The sequence below is a fragment of the Gavia stellata genome, chromosome 7 (genome assembly GCF_030936135.1).
Source record: "Gavia stellata isolate bGavSte3 chromosome 7, bGavSte3.hap2, whole genome shotgun sequence".
In the NCBI taxonomy this organism is placed as follows: Eukaryota; Metazoa; Chordata; class Aves; order Gaviiformes; family Gaviidae; genus Gavia; species Gavia stellata.
This window is the reverse complement of record NC_082600.1, coordinates 38,764,703-38,786,281: the sequence shown is the minus strand read 5'-3', so window position 1 is coordinate 38,786,281 and position 21,579 is coordinate 38,764,703. Positions and strand designations below refer to the sequence as shown.

The following is a 21,579-nucleotide window of genomic DNA, read 5'->3' as shown; positions in this document are numbered from 1 at the left end:
GTGGAAACATTCTCCTTGGTAGCCTTCGGGTCAAGTGCAGACAGTTCGCTGACTGTGTTTCCCAGGCTTTACCTAGGACAGCTATTCTAACAGACTTAGCACCCTCCCAAAGTATTGCAGATCCCTGGTGCATGTGTCTTTTAGCTTCATTTCCTTCTTTCCTTTTCCTTAAAAGTTTTGGAAAATTAGACTGTAAAACCATAGCACAAGCTTTTTAAAGAATAAATGATACCAATAGATATTAGCTCAGAGCTACCGTGGTACCTAGAACTGAAACTGCCTTTGCTAATGGTTCAGCTTGAATAAAACATCAAAGAAAAAATTCTTGAATGTTTCTCCTTCCCTTTTAATCCTTGATATCAGTCCCACATCTGACTTCTTTTAGAGAGAGTTTCTTGCTTTGATAAACTGCATAAACAGTTTCAAGACAAACAAAATAATTAAGGTCAAAATAGATAGAAATATGAGGGTTTGGTCATGAGATCAAGAAAGTCTTTAAAGAGTACATCCCCTTAAAATTAGGTTATGTTCTGCTTGGATCCCCAGCCTGGAGTCTTGGTGGCCATGGGCAGGGCAAAGGAGCATGAGGTTGGAGGAAAGAGAGCAAACTGGGGGAAGCAGAGGAGAAGTGCTATGCTGTCCTCAGCCAGGTGTTATGTTGGGTGAGCCAGCATTGCCTCCATCTCTCTTAATGCAGTTGCTTCTGTCTTGGGGTGTCTGAATCATTGAACCACAGCAATCTGGAACAAAGCTCCTGCTGTAATTATCCCCTACCATAATTTTTAATCTTCCACTGCCTTTTTTCTTACTTTGCTTTAAGTTCTCCATCCTGGTCTGAACACATGCTGGGAAGACCTGACCTGACCTCCCCTGCATCTTTGCTCCCACTGCAGTACTGAACCTCAGTTTTTATGCTTGCTGAGTACTAATCTCTGCTGAGGGGCTGTGCCCCAGACCCCTGGTATAGCTCTTACATTGGATAGCCCTTGCTAAGCTGTGTTTTCCTACCACCACTTGGTACCCTGTCTCAGATACTCTCAGACACCTCTACACTGATTTTTTTCACTGTGCTGTCCAGGTGCCAGACTTGTCTCGGATCCCTCAAAGTGCACCTCAGTACCAGTCAGGCCTATATATGCTGGGTGAAGATATGAGATCCCATCACTTGCAGTGCATGTGGTGCTAACGTGGTGTTAGAAGCTTGCAGTGGCGTGCAGATGCCTTAGGGCTCATGAGGATGCTAACTAATTAGACCACTCCTTGGGCTATGATGCGCACTGAGAAATAGCTTGCTACTCAGTGCTAGTGTAGACAGTTTAAATTCTGTTTTACCCTAGCTCTTAGATGACACATCTATGCCTTAGCAGGGAATATGATCCCAGAAAAGACCACCTTCATAATCTTACCACCCACAGTAGCTTTAGCACTTTTGGTATCCAATTAAAAATAAGTCACGATGCAATGCTATTTTAAATATGACCGTTACCTTAATAAATGCCCTTCCCCACAACCACAGGACACACAGACACTGATATATATGAATTTCTCTTGTTCTTAGCTGTTTCATGTGCTGGGTATTTAAACTATAAGTACAAACACTGTAGAACCCACAGCTGTGCAAATGTGTGCACCCACCTAAGAGTTACAGCCTGGGAGGAGAGATGCCTGTGGTCAACTCCACTAATTCACTGAGGCTCTGATCCTCCTGACACTGTCTGTGTGCTGTTGAAGGCCTGCAGGTTCAATGAGACGTGTAGTAGACATACTGGCAAGCTTGTGCCACAGTAAGGGCCTACTTCCCTTCATGCATGAGAAGGTGCAGGTCTCAGCACTGTCCTGGTTATCTGTGCTGGCTTCACAGAGGTAACAGCAGTAAAAAGTGACAACTCGTGCTGCTCGGTGTGTGTGAATGAAAGGAGCATATCTACTTAGGGGCAGATAGAGGAGCAGCTCCAGCCTTTCATGGTCTCTGTCACAGGGTTGGAGGTGGGAGGGAGAGGGGTGCCGGGTGATCCCTGTTCAGAGTTTCTGAGGTTCAGTTCCATATTTTGCCTTGTAGAAGACATGTATTGCTCATGTGGGTTAAAGATGGGACTTTTTTCATAGTGCCTTTATGTAAACATTCAATATCTTGCCTATACCCGGGTCACTTAAATCCTTTCATCCAACAATAGATGTGACATTCCCTACTCTGACCTGACGTTTCATTTTCCTCCAGGAAGGCTGATGGATCTCCCATACAGCTCCCACATGGACTCTCAATTATCTTATGTCTGAGTAACTGCAACATCCTTTTTTTTTCTGACCTCCATGAAACAATCCAGTCACACTCACCCACACAGCTGCAGTGATAATTTTTGTCACCCATCACTTACAAACATACCTTTCAGTTCATGTCTCTCCAGTAGCATCCTTTTCTTCGGCTTGTTAAATGGTGAGATACCTGTCTTTTGTTTTCAAGGCCCCATGTTCTCTCTCCCATTCTTCTCATCTCTCTGCTGTGAGAGGTCAGCTCTTACCTCTATCAGCCCCTGATGCCAAATGTCTGCTCATTAAATTTTCAAACAAATGCTTTCTTGCTCTTGTTTGTGCTGCCTCTCTCGCTTAGGAGTGATCTGCTATAGACAACCACAGTTTTGTTGTTTCCCCTCCAATTAGGCTGCCAGTACCAACTGCATGGACCAAGCTAGAGCAAATTGCACTGTGGCAGCAGGATGTAGCTTTTGAGAACAAGGTGATGGCACCAATACATAGCATGATGGCACCAAGCATTGGAGAGTGTGAGGGAATCAGTCCTGCGGTCTTGCATAGGAGGCTGCTGTTCAGATGCAGTTATGTAGCTTGGAGGGATTGCAAACTGTTATAGCTTTTTTCAGATAGGGTCAGTCTTTTTTTATTTATTAAATCTCTCTTTAGTTTACTATGATCTTGGTAAAGAACATGACAAGAGGTAGGTTGTGGGTGCACCGAGACCACTGCCAAGCACCCTGAGTAATGCTGCCTCGTTGTTCTGAGATACACTGTCTCCACCCTCATCTCTGAGTCTCATACTGCAAGTGCTTTGGAGCACAGAGCAGCTTTTCACCCTGTGTCTGTGTAGTCCCTAGCACAGTAAGGTCCCTACTGATCTTCATGGCCCTTACTTCTTTGGTAGTACATGTGCATCACAGTCATCTTGTCCCAGGAGCTATTTTCTTACTTTTGGAAAATTCCATATCAAGTGAATGTTCTTAACAATTGCAGACCTTCTTCAAAAGAAGAATCCTTTTGAGCTGAGTGGTGCATTTCACAGCTGCAAATAAGCATGAGAACTCTAAGCGTTGACAGCGCAGTAAGTCAGGGACAGTGGTGATGGCCAAGGGGACAAGTGTATCCAAAAGTCTATTTTCTTCCTGAACATTTTAGCTAAGAGTTTGTGTCACCAGAGATGGGAGTGAAGCCTAAATACATAGTACATCCATGCTCTGTAGCCTTCAGAAACTTTATTTGACACAGGTATGCTTTCTGATTCTTTGCTCTTTGTCTGGGAGCACTCAGGCTTTATGCCAAACACTGCTTTGGAGTCTCTTTCTCACTAGAAATGCAGCTATAGGTTCTATTAGCCAGGACACTTGCCATCATAGCTTAGAAAACCAGATTATTTCAAGTTTTTTCTGCCTTCCAGAGCTGCAGAGTCACTAAAGTTCTGCAGCCTGAAAGGCCCGGAGCAATGCTTTGTGCTAATTTTGCAGCATCCATACAGAGCAGTGGGCAAATACATGAAGTTGTTTCAATTATTCAACCTGTTTACTTAGCTCTGTATTTAGAAAGCCTGGATAAATGAAGTTGTAACTTCCTCTTCATCCCTTCCCCTCATCAGCAAAGTAAACAGCCAGAGAAGAGCCACAGAAAAAGCAACACCTGTGACTCCTCTCAGGAAGCTGGAGGAAGCAGCCCCTTAGGGCAGCAGCCTGCGAGATGGACACTAGGGCTCAAATGTCTCTGAACCTACACTGCAGAAGGGCTTTCAGCCAGATCAGCTCCTGCACTGCTGGCTTTGTGAACTTACTATAAACTGACAGCCCTGCCCTGCCCCATGAGAGCAGAAGCACCAAGACAAATCTTTAGCAGAGCAGTTGCATTTACATCTGCCTATGGAGCAATGTGAATCCACTGGAGGGATGGTGTTTCCCTGTCAAAAGAAGTCCCATATCCTTCTCCTGTGCTCTCAGACAAGCCATGGCTGGAGCAGATCCGTATGTCCTGATTTGTGTTACGGTGCCAGGCGTTCGCTGTCTTCCCCCCCGACCTTTTCCTAGGACCAAGTGGGTGACGGCTCACTATGAAATCAGTACTGGGTCTGGATAAACCCTCTGAGAGAGTTTGACTCAGTGGTGAGATGTAAAGTGCAGGCCTGCCATCAGGGACATAAGGCTGCTTGTGAAGGTTTTCATCCTGGTATCCTGACCCAATCCTGCACTGGACAGTTGGAGTTCAGCCTCCATGAATCGAGCAGTCTTGCTTTCAGTGGTTTGTTGTCACTTTTCAGTCCATGAATAGTTGCATCCTAGCACTCAGTAAAATGACTTCTTCCAGTATAACCTCAAATGCTATAAAGCATTCAGGAAGCTCAGCATATAAAGTGCAGAGACAAGCTCTGTTTAATTTTTGGTATGAGAGAGCTTGAAGCAAGTTGACATTTATGAGCTGATTTCATAGAAGAGAGAAGAGCATAAGGAAGAGTCTTGCTAGTCTGAGCTTCGCAATAAACTCTAAAAGACCATACTTCTAGCCAGTTGATCTCCTTGTACAGTTTTTTTCCATGATTTCTGCATGTCTGAAGACTTCTCGTAAGTTCCTAGCTATTAGTGCTCCCTGGTAACTCTGGGGTAAAGACAGCTTGTATTTCACTGATCTGAAATGCCAGCCGACTCGTTGATTTAATGGTCAGTAGCTTGCAAATGCCAGAAGCAGATTCTTCCTGAAATGGTGCAGCTCTGTAGCAGAAATGGAGTTAAAAGCTCCAAAGGCACAAATGTGGAGAAAAACAAATATTTACCCTGTGTTGGACAGCAGGTGTGCTGGATTGAGATTTCTGCCCTCACTACTTTAGCCTGTTGTTAGCTAATAAAAGGGATTGTTCTGACTCCAAAGCAGTTAATACCACACCAGTGGAAAACCAGTGGATGGGAGTCTGACTTTCTTTTTTTTGTCCCGTCTTCTAGGAGAGGAGAACTAAAAATTGTGCAAGACACTGAGAACTGTATTCCACTGATCAAAAATGAAAATTCCTATACTGAATTTACTTGCGCTTCTTGCAAGTGATGTGGTGATTCATCATCATTGTCCAAAAGGATAAACTGATTGTCAGGAGGGTTTATTTTCCCTATGTAATGTTTCCTAGCTTCTCTGGACAAGGAAAGGCTTTTAGTGCCCTGGAGTTGGGAAATGCAAGTAAACTTAAATTTTTCCTTTTCACTCTCAGTAATTCCTTATACAGCCACCAAATGTTTCTTTAGGTGCATGCTGGTAACACGCAGTACAGTGTAATGATACCTCCCGTTTTCAGGACGTAGTACTTCAGAAGCAGTGTGGGCTATATTTTGTCTTTCAGCTGTGCTTGGAACTCAGCGGCTGCAATTAAACCAGAACAGGACATTACCACTCATGGCAGTGGTACTAAACTCCTTTTGTGGAGGTGGTGAAATAGTGTTGCGAGTTCTGTAATGATTCCTTCTGAATATCCATTTAATTCCTTCGGCCTTTCTAAGAGAATTGGCCAACTCCATTGGAAAGCAAAGCTCTTCATTGTGCAGTGTTGGTCTCATTGATCATTGTACCTGTAATTCTTTAGAGGTCAGCTGCTGACATTGTAACTCTTCAACACAAAACAAGCTCTTTGAACCACCCCTGTGTCCTGGAGGATGGTCTCGAAGGGTAAATGCTGAAAGGGTTTATCAAATGCCTTTCTTCTTCTCAAAATGGTTAGGTGGCTTCAAATGCGAAGCAATGTGCAATGGAGATATTTCAGGTTAGAAGATGAGATTGGAGGGTATGGCAAATGGTGGCTGATCTCTTAATTCAGGTTCAAACAAAAGGCAATTTGGGTGGCTCCCTGGACTTCTGATGAAGTTTGTGTAGAGGATCTCCAATCCCTAGAGCTCCTCTGCGAGGATAAGACTGCCATTTGTGAGTATTTTTGGGCATCCTAGCAGACATCCAAGTACACCAAGGAGTAAACAAAGAGGCGTAGTATAAAGGGGTGAGGGCTGTAGGGCTGCACTTCCTCCATCACAGCTGAAAACCGCTAATATATGTGTATAAAGCTTCTGTCGCTTGCAGGCTGTGGGCACAGAAACTACTCAGTGGGCCAGGAGACTGTGTTTTGGCTTATCTGATCACAGTTTTATTTCATGAAGGGCCCTTTCAATGCCCAGCTTTCTTCACTAGGGTTGTTGGTGTGATCTGTCTTGTCCAGTTATGGCCTTTCTTGTGCCAAGGTGTTGACAGGATCCAGGATTACTTTGTAATTACTCCCTAATTAACTGAGCACCTCCTTGTCAGCTTATACCACAGCCTCGGGCAGGAAAAGAAGTTGCAACCAAGCCTGTTTTTTGAGTCTGTGCTGAGTGTGGGGAGGGTGACAAGCAGCCACCCTCGAGACCCCAGCAATTCTTCCAAGTGCTTTAAGGTGTGAAAGAAGGATTTGGAGAAGGGGATGCCACAGAAACTGTCAGAGAGCAATAGCATCAGGAAGGGGAAAATCACATGAGACACTGAGGGTTGATGCTGGTAATGAATTAGTGCTGAGTGCAGGGAAACTTGGGCTGGATGGTTGAGATTTGTTTCATGGCCTGCCCAGCCTTTCAGTCCAAAACCTTCCGATTAATAAGCTAATGATGGCCTAGTCTGTCTGTTCAAGGAGCAAGAGAGAGATTTGTGGTGACTGTGGGTTAGCATCCTCCTTACTTGATACAGTATATTCAGCTCCCATACTCCCAAGGTGGAAAGGATCCTGTTTTGGGGCAGCTGGAACTGCTTTATTAGTAATTCTATTGCTTAAAAAAAGCTCTGTGTGCAGCAGATTTTTGCCTGCTCTTAATAAACTATTAGTCATTATTAGCTGAGTGCCTCAGTCATTGTTCCAGATAATTTCATTTCAATAAAATTCCTTGCAGTGTGGAATTGGCTGTAGAATTTGTTGCAAGAATTAGCAGATCTGTCTCAGCAGTCCTGTAATATCCAGCATTGTAGTAAGCAGGCACTGTAGAGAGTTTGCTTTCAGGCCAGGCAGGGAATACAGCCTGGCTGTGCAGTCAGAAGCCCAGGTACACTCCTCTGAACACACGACTAGCAGAAGAGCAGCACTTGCAGCTGGGTAAATTGATTTTGTTTTCCAGCTGTGCATGATGTATTGTTTGAATATCCTGCTTTCTTTTCTGGTGACTGGAAAGGGAGTCTTCATGTCATTTCTCCTACAACACTAGAAGAAAGCCTGGGTTAGCACCCATAGCTTTCAGCCTGTTCAAGACCTCACTGTGCAGAGCACATGTGCAGACAGCATGAAACTGTGCTACTAGGCTGAGATTTGTGTGCTAGCAGCTCCATCCCCTTCTTAACAGGAGCCAAACCTTTGTGGACACATCTCAACAGCAGAGCTGTGTTGAAATACTTGCTTAAAATTCATCCCTCAGCATAAACACAAGGAAGGAGGGTGCTTTGGTGGCCGTGAACACTGCTTCCCTTTGAGCAAGGTGGTGGTGGTCTGGCGAGGCAGTGCTCCAGTGAATTCTTTCTTTGGTTGCTTAAGCTAGACCTTTCTCTTGTCAGAAAGGAGGCAAGCAGCACTGCTCTGGCTCAGTTACAGCTTCTCCGGGGCTGTTACACAAATATGGCAGTCTCTTGGCTGTGTCAGAAAGTTTACACTCACCCATGGAAAGCAGGGCTGTATGGAAGAGTGATTTAGCAAGGAAAGAAGTAAAAAGCATCTGGAAAGGTCAGATAAAGCTGTAATGTCACTGTTGCAGCCACAGAGATAAAACTGCCCTTTTTTTTTTTAATATCTGTCATTTATGCGGTTGTGGTAGCTTCAACATTTACATTGCTAAAATTGCTCAGTGGCTGAAGTGCCTTATGACTGTTTTCTTGCAGCAAAGAGCTCTCTAGATCCGCTCTCAGTGGTGTCACGGCACTGCTGTTTTCCAAGCAGAAGCACTCTTTAAATTTAAAAATGTTGACTTACTGTCTTGCTTCCCCAGGTTTCAGGAAAGTTGCCTGAGCCACTTTGGTACCAGAAATGTACTGAATTTGGAAAGGACAGTGTGAAAAGGAAAGGCTATTGGCTTTTAGGAACAAAAGCAAAAGTTTGGGAAGTGCAAAGAGTACCAGAGGGTGTGTGTGTGCATGCATGTATAATACAAGGACAACCAAAGGTAGGTTTGCAGTTGGCAGGACTGGGAGATACCTGGAAGAAGCTAGCTGAAGGTGATATCTGATTAGAGCTTTGACTGCAGGACCTCAAGCAATCACCTGGCCGTTGTTTTTAGTTAACTCATGCCTGTGCAAAGGTTAATACAGTGAACTCTGAAGAAGCAGAGACTTTTCATGTCATGTCAGAAAAAGGGTGTGTGGGCCTGTTAAAATAAGTATGCAAGTAGGCTTGTAGAGATTACCCCAGCAGTAAACCTGCCTCACATGCTGAGGCAGTAGAACAGTTGATCATCTTTGCTTGCTTTTAGTAACATTTGTTATTCCTTTTATTATCTGTCAGGTTATATTGTGGTAGAATACGAAGGTCCTATTGTTCGCACAGCACCCAGTACATAAATAGCAAGAGTTGATTTCACAGAATAATTAATCTAGAAAAGACCTGTAAGATCATCAAGTCCAACCATCAACTAACACCACCATGCCCATTAAACCATGTCCCACAGTGCCTCCTCCACACGTTCCTTGAACACCTCCAGGGAGGGTGACCCCACCACTTCCCTGGGCAGCTTATTCCAGTGTCTCACCACTCTCTCAGTAAAGAACTTTTTCCTAATATCCAATCTAAACCTCCCCTGGCGCAACTTGAGCCCATTTCCTCTTGTCCTGTCACTTGGGAGAAGAGACCAACACCCACCTCTCTGCAACCCCCTTTCAGGTAGTTGTAGAGAGCGATGAGGCCTTTCCTCAGCCTCCTCTTCTCCAGACTGAACAACCCCAGTTCCCTCAGCCGCTCCTCATCAGACTTGTGCTCCAGACCCCTCACCAGCTTCGTCGCCCTTCTCTGGACACGCTCCAGCACCTCAATGTCCTTCTTGTAGTGAGGGGCCCCAAACTGAACACAGGATTCGAGGTGCGGCCTCACCAGCGCCGAGTACAGGGGCATGATCACCTCCCTGCTCCTGCTGGCCACACTATTTCTGATACAGGCCAGGATGCTGTTGGCCTTCTTGGCCACCTGGGCACACTGCTGGCGCATATTCAGCCGGCTGTCGATCAACACCCCCAGGTCCTTTTCTGCAGGGGAGCTTTCCAGCCACTCGTCCCCAAGCCTGTAGCGTTGCATGGGGTTGTTGTGACCCAAGTGCAGGACCCGGCACTTGGCCTTGTTGAACCTCATACAATTGGCCTCAGTCCATCGATCCAGCCTGTCCAGATCCCTCTGCAGAGCCTTCCTACCCTCCAGCAGATCAACACTCCCGCCTAACGTGGTGTTGTCTGCAAACTTACTGAGTGAGCACTCAATCCCCTCATCCAGATCATCGATAAATATATTAAACAAGACCGGCCCCAAAACTGAGCCCTGGGGGACTCCGCTTGTGACCGGCCACCAACTGGATTTCACTCCATTCACCACAACTCTCTGGGCTCGGCCATCCAGCCAGTTTTTAACCCAGCGAAGAGTGCACCTGTCTGAGCCACGAGTCGCCAGCTTCTCCAGGAGAATACTGTGGGAGACAGTGTTGAAGGCTTTAGTAAAGTCCAGGTAGACAACATCTACAGCCTTCCCCTCATCCACAGATCAAGTTGGTCAAGCAGGACCTGCCTTTCATCTCGGATTCAGGGATCTTGCTGATGAAGCTGGGGTGTGGAAAAAAAAAAAGGGAGCAGGGGGTGGAGAGAGCACTGATGAGAAAGGCATGCACGTACACGTAAACACACACGCGCTTTCGTTGGGCATCCTCCATTGTGAACACTGAACAAGAGGCAGATCTGCAGGGGGGTCCTGGCGATCTGTTGTGTCCAAAAATGAAATTAAGAGTACAATATATGGAAGGATCCAAGGGCCAAGAAACACAGCTCTGTCTGTACCTCTTGTGCAGTTACCATAGAAAATTTATGGTGTGGGATTTGTATGAAGAAAATCCAGTTAATGGTATGTTTTTGTGCTATTATTGAACAGTAAGTAATTTTCCATCTCTGTGAAATTTCTGTAAGCCTGAAGATTAACAGAGTACTTGTTTCCTTGTCTTTGGGACAGGGAGTTAGAGGTAAGCAGGAGGATAATCTCCAGGCTTCTGCATCTGCAGGCAGCAAGGAAGCACATCTGCTGCATCAGAGCAGTGGTTTGAGCACCTGACTGAGGCTACAGTGCTTCCCACCTGGCAGTGCATTTCTGCCCTCCGAACTGGGGTGCGCCTCACCTCACCCCAGCAAACACAGGTGGGTTTCTTTGGGGTTTTTTTGTGGGTTTTTTTTTTTGTCTGGCTGCTCCCAGGCCGGGCCTGCGCCAGAAAGACAGCTGTCTGCTCTCGGCAGCCCTTTCCACTGTCGAAAGCTTGTTTGCTGGTGACAGGCAGCACAGCAGGGCTCAGCGGCCACCCCAAGACGATTGCCACTGCTAGCTGTGACTCAGGGCGTGGGGAGGAGCTTCTGTGTTGCCCAGAAGGTGGATGGGGCGAGTGGGTGGTTTCGGTAGGTTTCCTAGAATAACAAAAAAGATCCTGTGCAGATGCATGAAGCCAAGTCAGTAAAAATGGCTCCAAAGAAGACTGCCAGGATTGCAAGACCCTGCAGACAGTGAAAATTTCAGCTCTCCCTTCTCTTGCTCCCCCCGATTTTTTTGCCACATTTCTCCAGCCTTCTCCTATCTGTCAAATCTCCTTCCCATTTACTACTTTGTAGTAAGAAGGTATTTTACTCCTGTGCAGTAAATGCAGCAAATGCAACACAAAGCTGTTTTGTGATTATTCTGTTTTGATGGATGTTGCTGTGGGTTGATCTGTGAAGAACACAGTTTGTGAATCCCATTCCAATTACTAAAAGCGTTCATAATCCTGCTTTCTTATAAAATGGCCTAATGCATCCACACCGGGCTGCTAGTTGTTGCTGTTCCCACACCCTGCTTATGGTATTATGCTTATTGGAGTTCATGTAGGACCTGAAGGGTGCCTTGAGAAAATGTCTGCACATCTGGGAGTTGTCTAGTAGGAACTGCCTGTGCTCTATTAACTCTTCATGGTCCATGTCCTTGAGGAGCTGAGGTGTCAGCTCTGCTACTGCTGGCTAAAGGCAATGTTTTGCAGAGTCATCTCAGTTCAGCATGTCTGAGGCCGTGGTGTGGTGAAGATGGCTCCAGCAGAGAAGTTGGAGTGCTGGCTCTGGGACTTACTTTTCCACCAAGCCCTAGGTGACTCTTGCAACAATAAAAATACTCTCACTGATCTGGTTATCCTGCCAGGCTTTATAATAATGCAAAGTTTAGAAGATTTGTGGTTTGCTTTTAATTTCATCTGTGTTTCTTAAAAATGTAGATCTGGTTGCCCTTTTCCATCCTCAAAACGTGTGAAAAGATGCCCAGTTGAGCTATGCCGGGATTATCCATGATTTAAAGCAGAACTTTCTGATCTGCTTTGGGCTGATGGAAAACAAAGCTGAAATGGCTTCAGAGAAGTCACTTAAGAAATAAAAGTGCAGCCTCGTGGCCTTTGAGTTAGATCTTAGGCTTCTTCCTCAACTCAACATGGATTTTGTAATGTGATCCAGGGCCAGTCACTAGCTCTAGGTATCTTGCTTTGTCTGCTTTCTAAATATGAGAAGGAGGTTCATGGGCATCCACAAGCTTCCTGACATAACTTGCTCTGATACTTTGACATGTGATGATGATGTAGCATTTGAAAGCATCTCCACTCTCATTTGCCCCTCTGGAGGAGTGAAGGAGCCTGGCTGCAAAAGGGAGCCAAATAAATGAACCTCTTCTCACATAATACAGCACAGGTAGTGAAGTGAAGAAAGTAGTGCCAAGAGGATGCACTTCAGGATACAGGACCCATTTTCAAACAAAACCGCTCTTATTTGAAAAAACCCCACTTTTATTTCTCAGGGGAATAATAAAAAAAAGCAATAAAAGGTGCTTAATGACTTTTTTTTTAAAGCTTCCAAATCTGGAAGGAAACCAGGCCATCTTGAAAAAAGAGATCCCAGACTTTCACAATACATGCATTGGTCCAAAGGGCCATTGCCATGAAAATATTTACAGCTGCACTGTTATCCTTCTCCATCCCATAGCCCTGGTGCAGAGCAAGGCCAGAACACAGCAATGGGAAGCTCAGCAGCTGTTGGGCAATGTTTTTTCCAAGGAAAGGTTCTGCTATGCTATTTTTAGTCATGTAAGCACAAATGTGAGCAGGTTAGTCAAGGAATCCCAGCTTCCAGACAAATAAGAACAAGCTCTGATGCTCTTTGCTGTTTTGGGGTAATCTTTCTTTTGAAATCCTGTGCATGGTGTAAGCCGTAGTGAAGCATTTCTAAATTTTTGGCATGCTGTGCTCCAGTATCAGTTGAGTCCTTTCTGCTGCGGTTCCCCAACAGCCTAAGATGGCATGAATGCTGTGGTTCACTCCACCCTCCTGCTTGGCCCATATATGCCAAATTTTCCCTGGCAGAGGCTTGTTAGACTCTTTTGACTGCTTTCATGCACTAACTGAGCAGAAGACTAGCCTTACCAAAGAAAGTAAACAGTTCTTTGCTGGGTCAGTGAGTTGAATTGTCTCTGGGACCACATCTGGCAGGGGGGGAGAAGAAAGACCTGCTTTCCTTGTGGTAGCACTGAGCTTTTGGAGGTGCTCATTTTTTGAGTAACCTCACCCTTCTATTTAAAGAGTGATTGAGCGGTTATCAGTTTGTACAAAGGAAAGGGTTTACTTGGTGTCCTATTCAAACACTGTGAAACACATTCATTAGCACTTGGACAAACTTGTCCGCCTTAAAAGAACTAGTTGCTACCATTTACTCTTCAAACATTACTTTTGTGTCAAACAGCTTCTGCATCTCCAAGTTGGGCTCTTTGATTGACCTGTTTAAGACCCTGCTGCTCTGAGGTGTTTTACATTTGCTGCTTGTGTTTTGACCGTTGAATGGTGGGGCTAACTTTTCGCTTTCAGACCCATTCACATGGTGCTCTTCTGAGATAATCCCTACTATCATGTCTCTTGGATGAGATGGTCTCTTCCGTGTTGGTGCCCCACATGCCCATTGTTTGGAACATGGGCTGGCAGATTGCAACCACAGAAAATGTGTCTTGTCATCAGTTGTGGTGAAATTCATTTCTGTCATATGAGAAATCCTCTTATCCTGACCACTTGAGGTCAGAAGGCGTTCCAAGAAGAGTTCTGTTTAGCCTGAATGCTGCTGGCTGTGTTGTAGTTTGGACCTCAGTCCTTCCTACACTTCAAACTCTTATTATTACTCCAGTGGTGGTGCATAAGACCACTAATTACAGAGTGGCTGTGATTTCTATCATTGAGGTGGCTGCAATGATCCTTCTGCCAGAGGCGCTCAAATAGTGGTAGTTTGGGACTGTGCTAGACAGTAGTGTTGCTAAGTAATGCTTACTTTTATCCTTTCTAGGACCTGCGCTTCTGCTGGGACAGGTGACAGCATCATTCAGAAAGCATTTACTCCTCCACATGAGGGGGGAGGGAATGTGGGACAGTCATGCAGGGGAGGGAGGTCTGCTTAGTAGCAACTCAGTGAGAACGGAGGCATCAGGACAGGCGCTACTGCAATGTGGTTTATGTGGCTGAGGAGCTTGGCATGCTGTCCCTCAGTGTCTGTCTAAGAGCTGCTGGGGATGGAGTAGACCAGAGACAGCTGGCCGTAGAAGAATGGTCCTTTTTTTCTCAAGCACCTGTCTAGAGATGAAAAGATCTGGAATGGTGTTTTCCATTCTCCTTCATAATATGTTAAGATGTGTCATCTAACACCACTGTAGTCCCTAGCAATCTGAGCACTTAGCATGCCTTAAAACCAGTTTCAAGATATTCTAAACCAAACACAAAATGTAGAGGCCTCTCCAGAAAATCAGACGTGCTGGAGCCGTGAAGTGACCGTCTCTCTCGGACTCCCTCTGTCATGGGAACACCCTGCAACTTCTTTGAATATTTAGGTACTAACGCTTGTGTGTTCCACAAGGACAGTGGGTGGAAAGATGATAACCTAACCAGCATTTGAATCTGTGTCATGGTATCTAGCAGCACTGCTTTGGTTCTGAACTGTTGTTTGGCTTCTGAGAAGATTACTGACTGCCTTTTTTTTTTTTTTTCTTTCTTTCTTTCTTTCTTTCCTGTGTTTTAGACATTTACAGCATGGTGTAATTCTCACCTCCGCAAGGCTGGGACACAGATTGAGAACATAGAGGAAGATTTCAGGGATGGTCTTAAACTCATGTTACTTCTGGAAGTCATTTCAGGTGAGAGAGGTTCTGTGTGGTGCTCTCAAGTGTCCTGAGCATCTCTGTTCTGAAATCTGTCCCCCCCTTTCTCGCAGAATAGGGACAGCAAGGGCTGTAATGCTGCAGATTTTGCTGGAATATAAGAACAGCTGCTTTCTGATTCGGAACAAATTTCTCCCTAATGAATATCTTGTCTCCAGCAGTGACCATTAATGTGCTTTTGGAATGTACTTCAAGCCTCATGGCCTGTGCAGGCTGCCCATTGCATTCCTGCTTCTGCCTCTCTGCTTTCCTCCGCCCCTCAGGAATGCACAGCCTCCTGTGAAGGCTCAGGCAAAGGCTCTTACTGCATGGCAGGGCTGACGAAGCAGCTCTGGGAAGAGTGTGGGAATGCTGCACTGGCAAATCATACCAAAGCCACATGACAGTGGGAATAGGATAGAAGTTATTGGAAGAGAGGAGTCAAACCAGTAAATCTGCGTCGTTTAGTTTCAGCTGTGACTGAAGTTTTTCCATTCTTGTTTCAATCTGAGTTCAGTGCTCAAGCCTTCAGGGAAAAAAAAAATCCCAGAGAAAAGCAAAATCCCAGAAAACCTAGTCTGAAATAAAAACAGTGGCACGAACAAGTTAGGTCAGATTTGTTTTCACTCCCTATCACAAATGTCTCACTACTTGACAGATATCTCCCAGGGATTATTTCATATAAGCAGTAATCCCTATTGATGTGCTGATGAAACAAATACCTTAGTAAAGTATTATGGGAGGCATCGAGGAGCGATAGGACTATATGAAACTGGGGTTGTATGCTCACAGGCTTTCTTTTGATGGCTTTTAAGCCAGTAATAGCAACCCAGTGACTTGCACTCCTGACCTTCTTGGTATGTTTTCTAATAAAATTGCCATGATAGAAGCACTCAGACTGCCATCCCCTCTGCCCCTCTTGTCCTTTCTTTCCCTTTCCCTTTGTCAGCTCCTGCAAAGATGCTATCAGTATATGTGTTTTTCAGAATTTATGAATACAGGATAAAACCTCACAGGTTTTGCCCATGCTGGTGGTTTGGAGGGATCAGAGTTCAAAGTATTACCAGAGCTTTGCAGCACGCACATTGCTTCTGCAGTGCCTGTAAGAAATGAGGTGGCAGAGTCCTATTAGTTTATTTTCTGTATTTATGTCCCCTTGCAGAAGAGGGGCTGCAGCCTGGAAGCTGGGGCAGATGGGCCTTGATGGCTTGGTTTCTAAGCACTGAACTGTAATATAGGGGAGAGAATTATGAACAGGGGAGGATGGACGAGGCTCAGTACTAAAGCAGGGGGTCTCATATCTCACACTGCTTAATTTCCTTGCCTCATCTCCCACTCTTCCTCTCCTGTTGTCCCTTTGGGAGCCCACCGACAGGGCCTGTCTGACACCCCTCAGTTTGGGAAGAAGCTAATGGCTTCCGAGCGCACTGGTGGTGTGGGCACAGCATTTCCCCATCCACTGCAGAGCGACTCTGTGCCCGCAGCCTGCCGCTAGATGACCAGCAGATAAAGGCATGGGGAGCAGCTGTGGGCTGCATCCTGCCAGAGGCCATAGTCCTTCACACACTAAGGACTGAGCATCCTTTTCTTAGAGCCATCAGAAGCTAGAAGCGCAGTTCTTCTAGGTACAGTGGCAAAAGAGGAGGAATTTAGTGCAGTTGTTTTTTTCCCATTTCATTTCCATCATTGGCAGCTCCGTTTCTAGTTGTGAGCCCCGCTGCTCATACGGAGCCTCCTTCCAGCTGCTGGCCCCACTAGTAGCCCCTTTGGCCCATGGTGGGGGAAGCAGCAGCCCAGCCCAGGAGCAGCTTGGGGGTAAGGAAGAAGTCTCCTGCTAGTTGCCAAGGGCTTGCCTGTATGTTCTTGCCACGGCTCCCACTGATCGCCTGCCAAAAGAGTGAGTCTCCGGATGGCTCTTAGCCCTCCAGTTCCAGCTTCTGGCCTTTCCTTTCAGCTCTTGGCTCACTCCACACCTTCCTCTTCCCGTATTTTAGGGGGCTGCAGAGCTGCTGATGGGAATTTGATGTGAGCAGGGTTGCTCTGTGGCAGGCTGATCTTTTCCTCTAACCCAGAGAGTGATGGCCATAAGAGCCTTCAGCCGTGAGAGCGCTGGGCTGGGCTGGCCAAGAGCCGTGTGGAGCAGAGCACCTCCTCCGCCTGGCCGCCCAGCCAGGGTGTGTAGGAGTGAGGAACGCTATCTCCCTCTGCCCCCGCTGCAGTGGTGGCTGCCGCCGCGCTGCCATGGGAGGAAGGATGGAGCCTGCATCAGGGAAGATGCTGGAGACCCTAGGGTGGGAGAGGGACTGTGCCTCTGGGACTGTGGGAGACCTGTTTCAGGGCAGACCGTCCCATGTGTCCTGGGGGACACATCGCTGCTGGGCAGCTAGGGCATGTAGGAAACAGTTTTCCCATCCAATGCAACTTCCCAAAGTATGGGAAGCAGTTATGTTCTATAAGAGGAGGGCACCTCAGTTTTACTTAGCCTGGTACCTTCTGGCGGTGAGCTGTGCTGCTGATGGGTCCCCTTCCAGCCCAGCCAGAGCCCCTCGGTCCACTGTGCAGTGGGGGAAGCTCCACGGACAGTCCTGGGACTCCCTCATTGCGAGTCCTCTCCTGTTGTCCTCTGTGATGGGAAACAACAGTTGGGCCCCCCCTAAAAATTGCCCCAAAAGATACACTTTCTTTTTTTACCACATGCATTTCCTTCCCCTGACAAAGCCATTTTAAAAATAATACTACAAGACTGAAAAAGGCTAAGCTCACATTTAGTACTTTTAAAATAAAGTTATAAAGCTCCCCTGCCCCGCCCAACAGAAGGAATGACTAATTGAAATTTTTCCTAAACAAATTTGCTGTAAACAATTCCTATGCCAACACTTCCTTGCATTGTTTGGCTTTTAAAGTGCAGCCTTGGGCTAGTACATGAGAACCAGAGAATGGAAGCGAGTAGACCATTTTCATTGTCTCAGCTGGGAGAAGTACTGAGAAATACAGCAATGATGCAAATAGCTGAAGGTAGAATATATTTCTAGCAGGGTTCCTTTTTAACAGTCTTCATCATTAATAACGTATGGCCTGGAACCAGATGAAGCTTTTCTCTGGAAATCTAAATTTGTAATAAAGTCCAAGTCTGAAGGAAATAGCTATTGGGTTTTGGGACTTTATAAATTATTCTAAAACAAATAACCTATTGTGGTATTTAAGACAGGGAGACCGCAGTTTTGCAGTCACCATCAACTGCTCGAGAATCGCATTGCTGTCAGAGGGAACAATCCTGCTCTTCCCAGCACCAGGGAGAGCAGTTCAGATGCTCTCCCTTGTGTTGGCAACGCACATCATGTGGCCACAAGGTGAATTGGATCGGCTTGCTGTTCCAGCTGAAACCTAATCGCTTGTCTTTAGTTTTCTTTTTGCAAGGCTAGTTTACAGTCACATTAGCTGAAGAAAATGGTTATTTTTTAGCTGGCTCAACCCATTTGTTGACATTTGGCAGCGTAAGTCTGCTCAAGTCTATTGTGAAACGACATGTAAAAATGTCATTGTGAAACTGTCACAAAAAATGCTTCCACTTCTATTTAGAATGACTAGCATTATCCAAATGGAAAAAGAGTGACGTACCATGGTGTGTACTTGAGGCTCCATTAAAGCAAAAGAGATTTTTTTTTTTAATCCTAGGATGGAGGTAGTACCATAAATACATCTTCTTACTTAAATTGTCAGACATCAGTGTTTCATTTTGAAAGTGAATCTGTTTTTATCCTTAAGCTTGAGAGCTAATGACACCAGTCTACAGGAATCACTGAAACGCTTCTAAAGGATTTTCATTTCCAGACTTCTTTTCATTGTAGGGCATCGCTGTGGAGATAATCTATTTTTCTCCCTTTTAGCTTTTCTTCACTCCTTTGTTAGGAAACAAGCCATCCAGTTTTAGTATGAAAAAGAGTTCTTTAAAAAGTACTTTTCTTCCTCACCCTTAAGCGTTAAATAAAGGTTTTGAGTCAGCTCACATTGACTTAAATATTCAGGTTCAAGATATAGCAGGAGACTTTTGGAACTGAACAGTCAAGTGAGTAATTACTTGCCTAGGCTTGCCCATTTGATCTCTTTTTAATTATCCCATAACTTTTTTTTCAAAGTGCAAAACCTGCTTGCATTTTGTTTAGATATTTTTTGTATTCTGGAGCTTGTGATCTGAATGCAGCTGTTCTGCTCATTTTTTGGTGTTGTGTGTCACATACAGGTGGTTCCTGATGTCCCATCTAATTATATTTCTAGCAGAGGCTTCTTTGAAAAGTCCACTTGTCTGTCCAAGCTTTAATTTGCTTGCTCTTTGTGTTAGTTTAGTGTTAGTACAAGTAGGCTGTGAGCATAGTTACAGGCAACCTAGCAAGAAGGGCATAGTCAACTGCACTTAATGCAACTCTTTCAACTAAATAACGTCAAGAAAGAGCTTTTCCAAATCTTCCAGCTTTGTTCCAGTCAGGAGCTGGCGTTTGCCCTAAGTCTCATTTCTATCAGAGGTTTACCTGCTCTTACCTCGGAGCTAGGCTGCTTCCCTCTCTCTGCCTCATTATAAACATTTAAAATGCATACCACTGTGTAAGGGACCATTGCATGGAGTCAGAAATACATCAAACATGTAATGGAAAGGAGTTGAGATGACAGTCCTTACAGATATAAGTTACATATATCACTTGCCAAAGAAGTAATTTTATTTCCTGATACAGGCAGTTGTGGCCATTCAGTGTAGAGCCTAGAGAGGTAGGAAGTCTGTATCCTGGCTGGGGAAAAGAAAAGGCAAGATACAAGATCACCCTCATATTTGACTGTAGGGAGTTCCAAGGAGAGATTTGCTTTGTAAATTGGGTGTTGTAAATGCTGGAGGGGAGCTCCTCACCTGTCTTGTGGGGGAGTGAAGTTTGTGCTGTTTCTAGGCATTGTTATCTGCGGTTAATGGTACTGCCTAGCTCAGTGTGGTTTTGAAGGACCTTTTCACCTCTGATACAAACCTGCTGTGGAAGGGACTCGGTGCCGACAGTTCCTCCGTTATTAAATTATCTGGGATGCAACAAAAAGGTACTTTCCTGTCTGATTCTTACTTAACGGTGAGTGTGGCTGTCCTGCATTCACTGTTGAGAAAGAATGTAGGGAGGACTATCCTCTGCTTGGCTGAGCAGCAGGAGCCACCAGTATGGGGAAACACCCAGCAGGGAAGAAAGGGTTCAGAATTATTTTCTAATACTTTTTTGTTCTCTTTTCTTACTAGGTGAACGTTTGGCTAAGCCTGAAAGAGGCAAAATGCGAGTGCACAAAATATCCAACGTGAACAAGGCCTTGGATTTCATTGCCAGCAAAGGAGTCAAACTAGTATCTATTGGAGCAGAAGGTAAAGGAACCAGCTGATTTCTGTGGGCCCAAGATGTGCTTAGCTGTTGCCTTTCTCTCACGGCTGCAGGTCATTTCCCTTTGTGCCTCCCTAGCCCTACTATGTCCTTGTAGAATCATAGAATCATAGAATGGTTTGAGTGGGAAGGGACCTTAAAGATCACCTAGTTCGAACCCCCCTGCCATGGGCAGGGACACCTTCCACTAGACCAGGTTGCTCAAAGCCCTGTCCAACCTGGCCTTGAACACATCCAGGGTTGGGGCATCCACAACTTCTCTGGGCAACCTGTTCCAGTGTCTCACCACCCTCATGGTGAAGAATTTGTCCCTAATATCTAATCTAAATCCACCCTCTTTCAGCTTAAAGCCATTACCCTTTGTCCTATTACTACGTGCCCTGGTAAAAAGTGCCTCTCCAGCTTTCTTGTAGGCCCCCTTCAGGCACTGGCAGGCTGCTATAAGGTCTCCCTGGAGCCTTCTCATCTCCAGGCTGAACAACCCCAACTCTCTCAGCCTGTCTTCATAGGAGAGGTGCTCCAGCCCTCTGATCATCTTCGTGGCCCTCCTCCGGACTCGCTCCAACAGGTCCATGTCCTTCTTATGTTGGGGGCCCCAGAGCTGAACGCAGTACTGCAGGTGGGGTCTCATGAGAGCAGAGTAGAGGGGGAGAATCACCTCCCTCAACCTGTTGGTCACACTTTTTTTGATGCAGCCCAGGATATGGTTGGCTTTCTGGGCTGCAAGTGCGTACTGCTGACTTGCATTGAGCTTCTCGTCAACCAACACCCCCAAGTCCTTCTCCTCAGGGCTGCTCTCAATCCATTCTCCGCCCAGCCTGTATTTGTGCTTGGGATGCCCCGACGCAAGTGCCATGGAGGAAAAAGAAGGGTATATTAGGCCTTTACTCTGGATTTAAATCCTACCTTCACACCAAGCTGCCAAACCTGATTCCTACTTGGGCTTATTGGTCAGGTCCTCCTGCTTTTCTCCTGGCTCTCATGAATTAAGGAAAACATTGAGCAGTGGCAGAAACAAATTAATTGGGATGTTTCTTGAATGAAGAAAAGTCTCAACTGAAGCTTGTTGCAGAGCTGCTGGGAAAGATTCCCTATTGCTATAGGAGATCCCATGGGTCAAAGCCAAGTGCAGTCCCCAGCACAGGTCAAGGACCCCAAAGGCCCCAATTTTCAGGGCTTCCAGGCTTCTTGTTGTGTACCCCAGAAAACTGGGTGCTCTGGCTGGAAGCGTGCGTATCGTTGTGTAGAGACCATTGTGGGCAGCACCAGGGTTGCCCTCAAGACGAACTTGCAGATCATGCAGGCAGCAGGGAGTTGTGTAGGAATTTTGTCTTTTCATCAGAGATGGTGGGTATTTTGCAGGTGTGTCACCCGAGACCCAGAAGGGCTTGCAGGTTAGTAAGATAGTTTGCTCTTTTATAAACCTTAACAACTTGTCATCTTATCCGTATTGTGTTTTCATGACACTTGTTTTCCTCTGCTCTGGACCTGTGTGTGAGTCCTGCCTATGGACTCATG

General features: G+C 45.7%; 1 protein-coding gene across 12 annotated transcripts in view; it reads left to right on the top strand.

Moving 5' to 3' along the window:
* Nucleotides 1–21,579, top strand: part of ACTN1 (actinin alpha 1) — a 93,470-nt gene that overhangs the window by 30,372 nt on the left and 41,519 nt on the right. For all 12 annotated transcript variants that reach the window (XM_059819630.1, XM_059819629.1, XM_059819636.1 and 9 more), the window contains exons 2-3: nt 14,542–14,656; nt 19,926–20,045. In XM_059819630.1, coding sequence (XP_059675613.1) covers nt 14,542–14,656; nt 19,926–20,045 — 235 coding nt within the window. The remainder of the gene's footprint in view (nt 1–14,541; nt 14,657–19,925; nt 20,046–21,579) is intronic.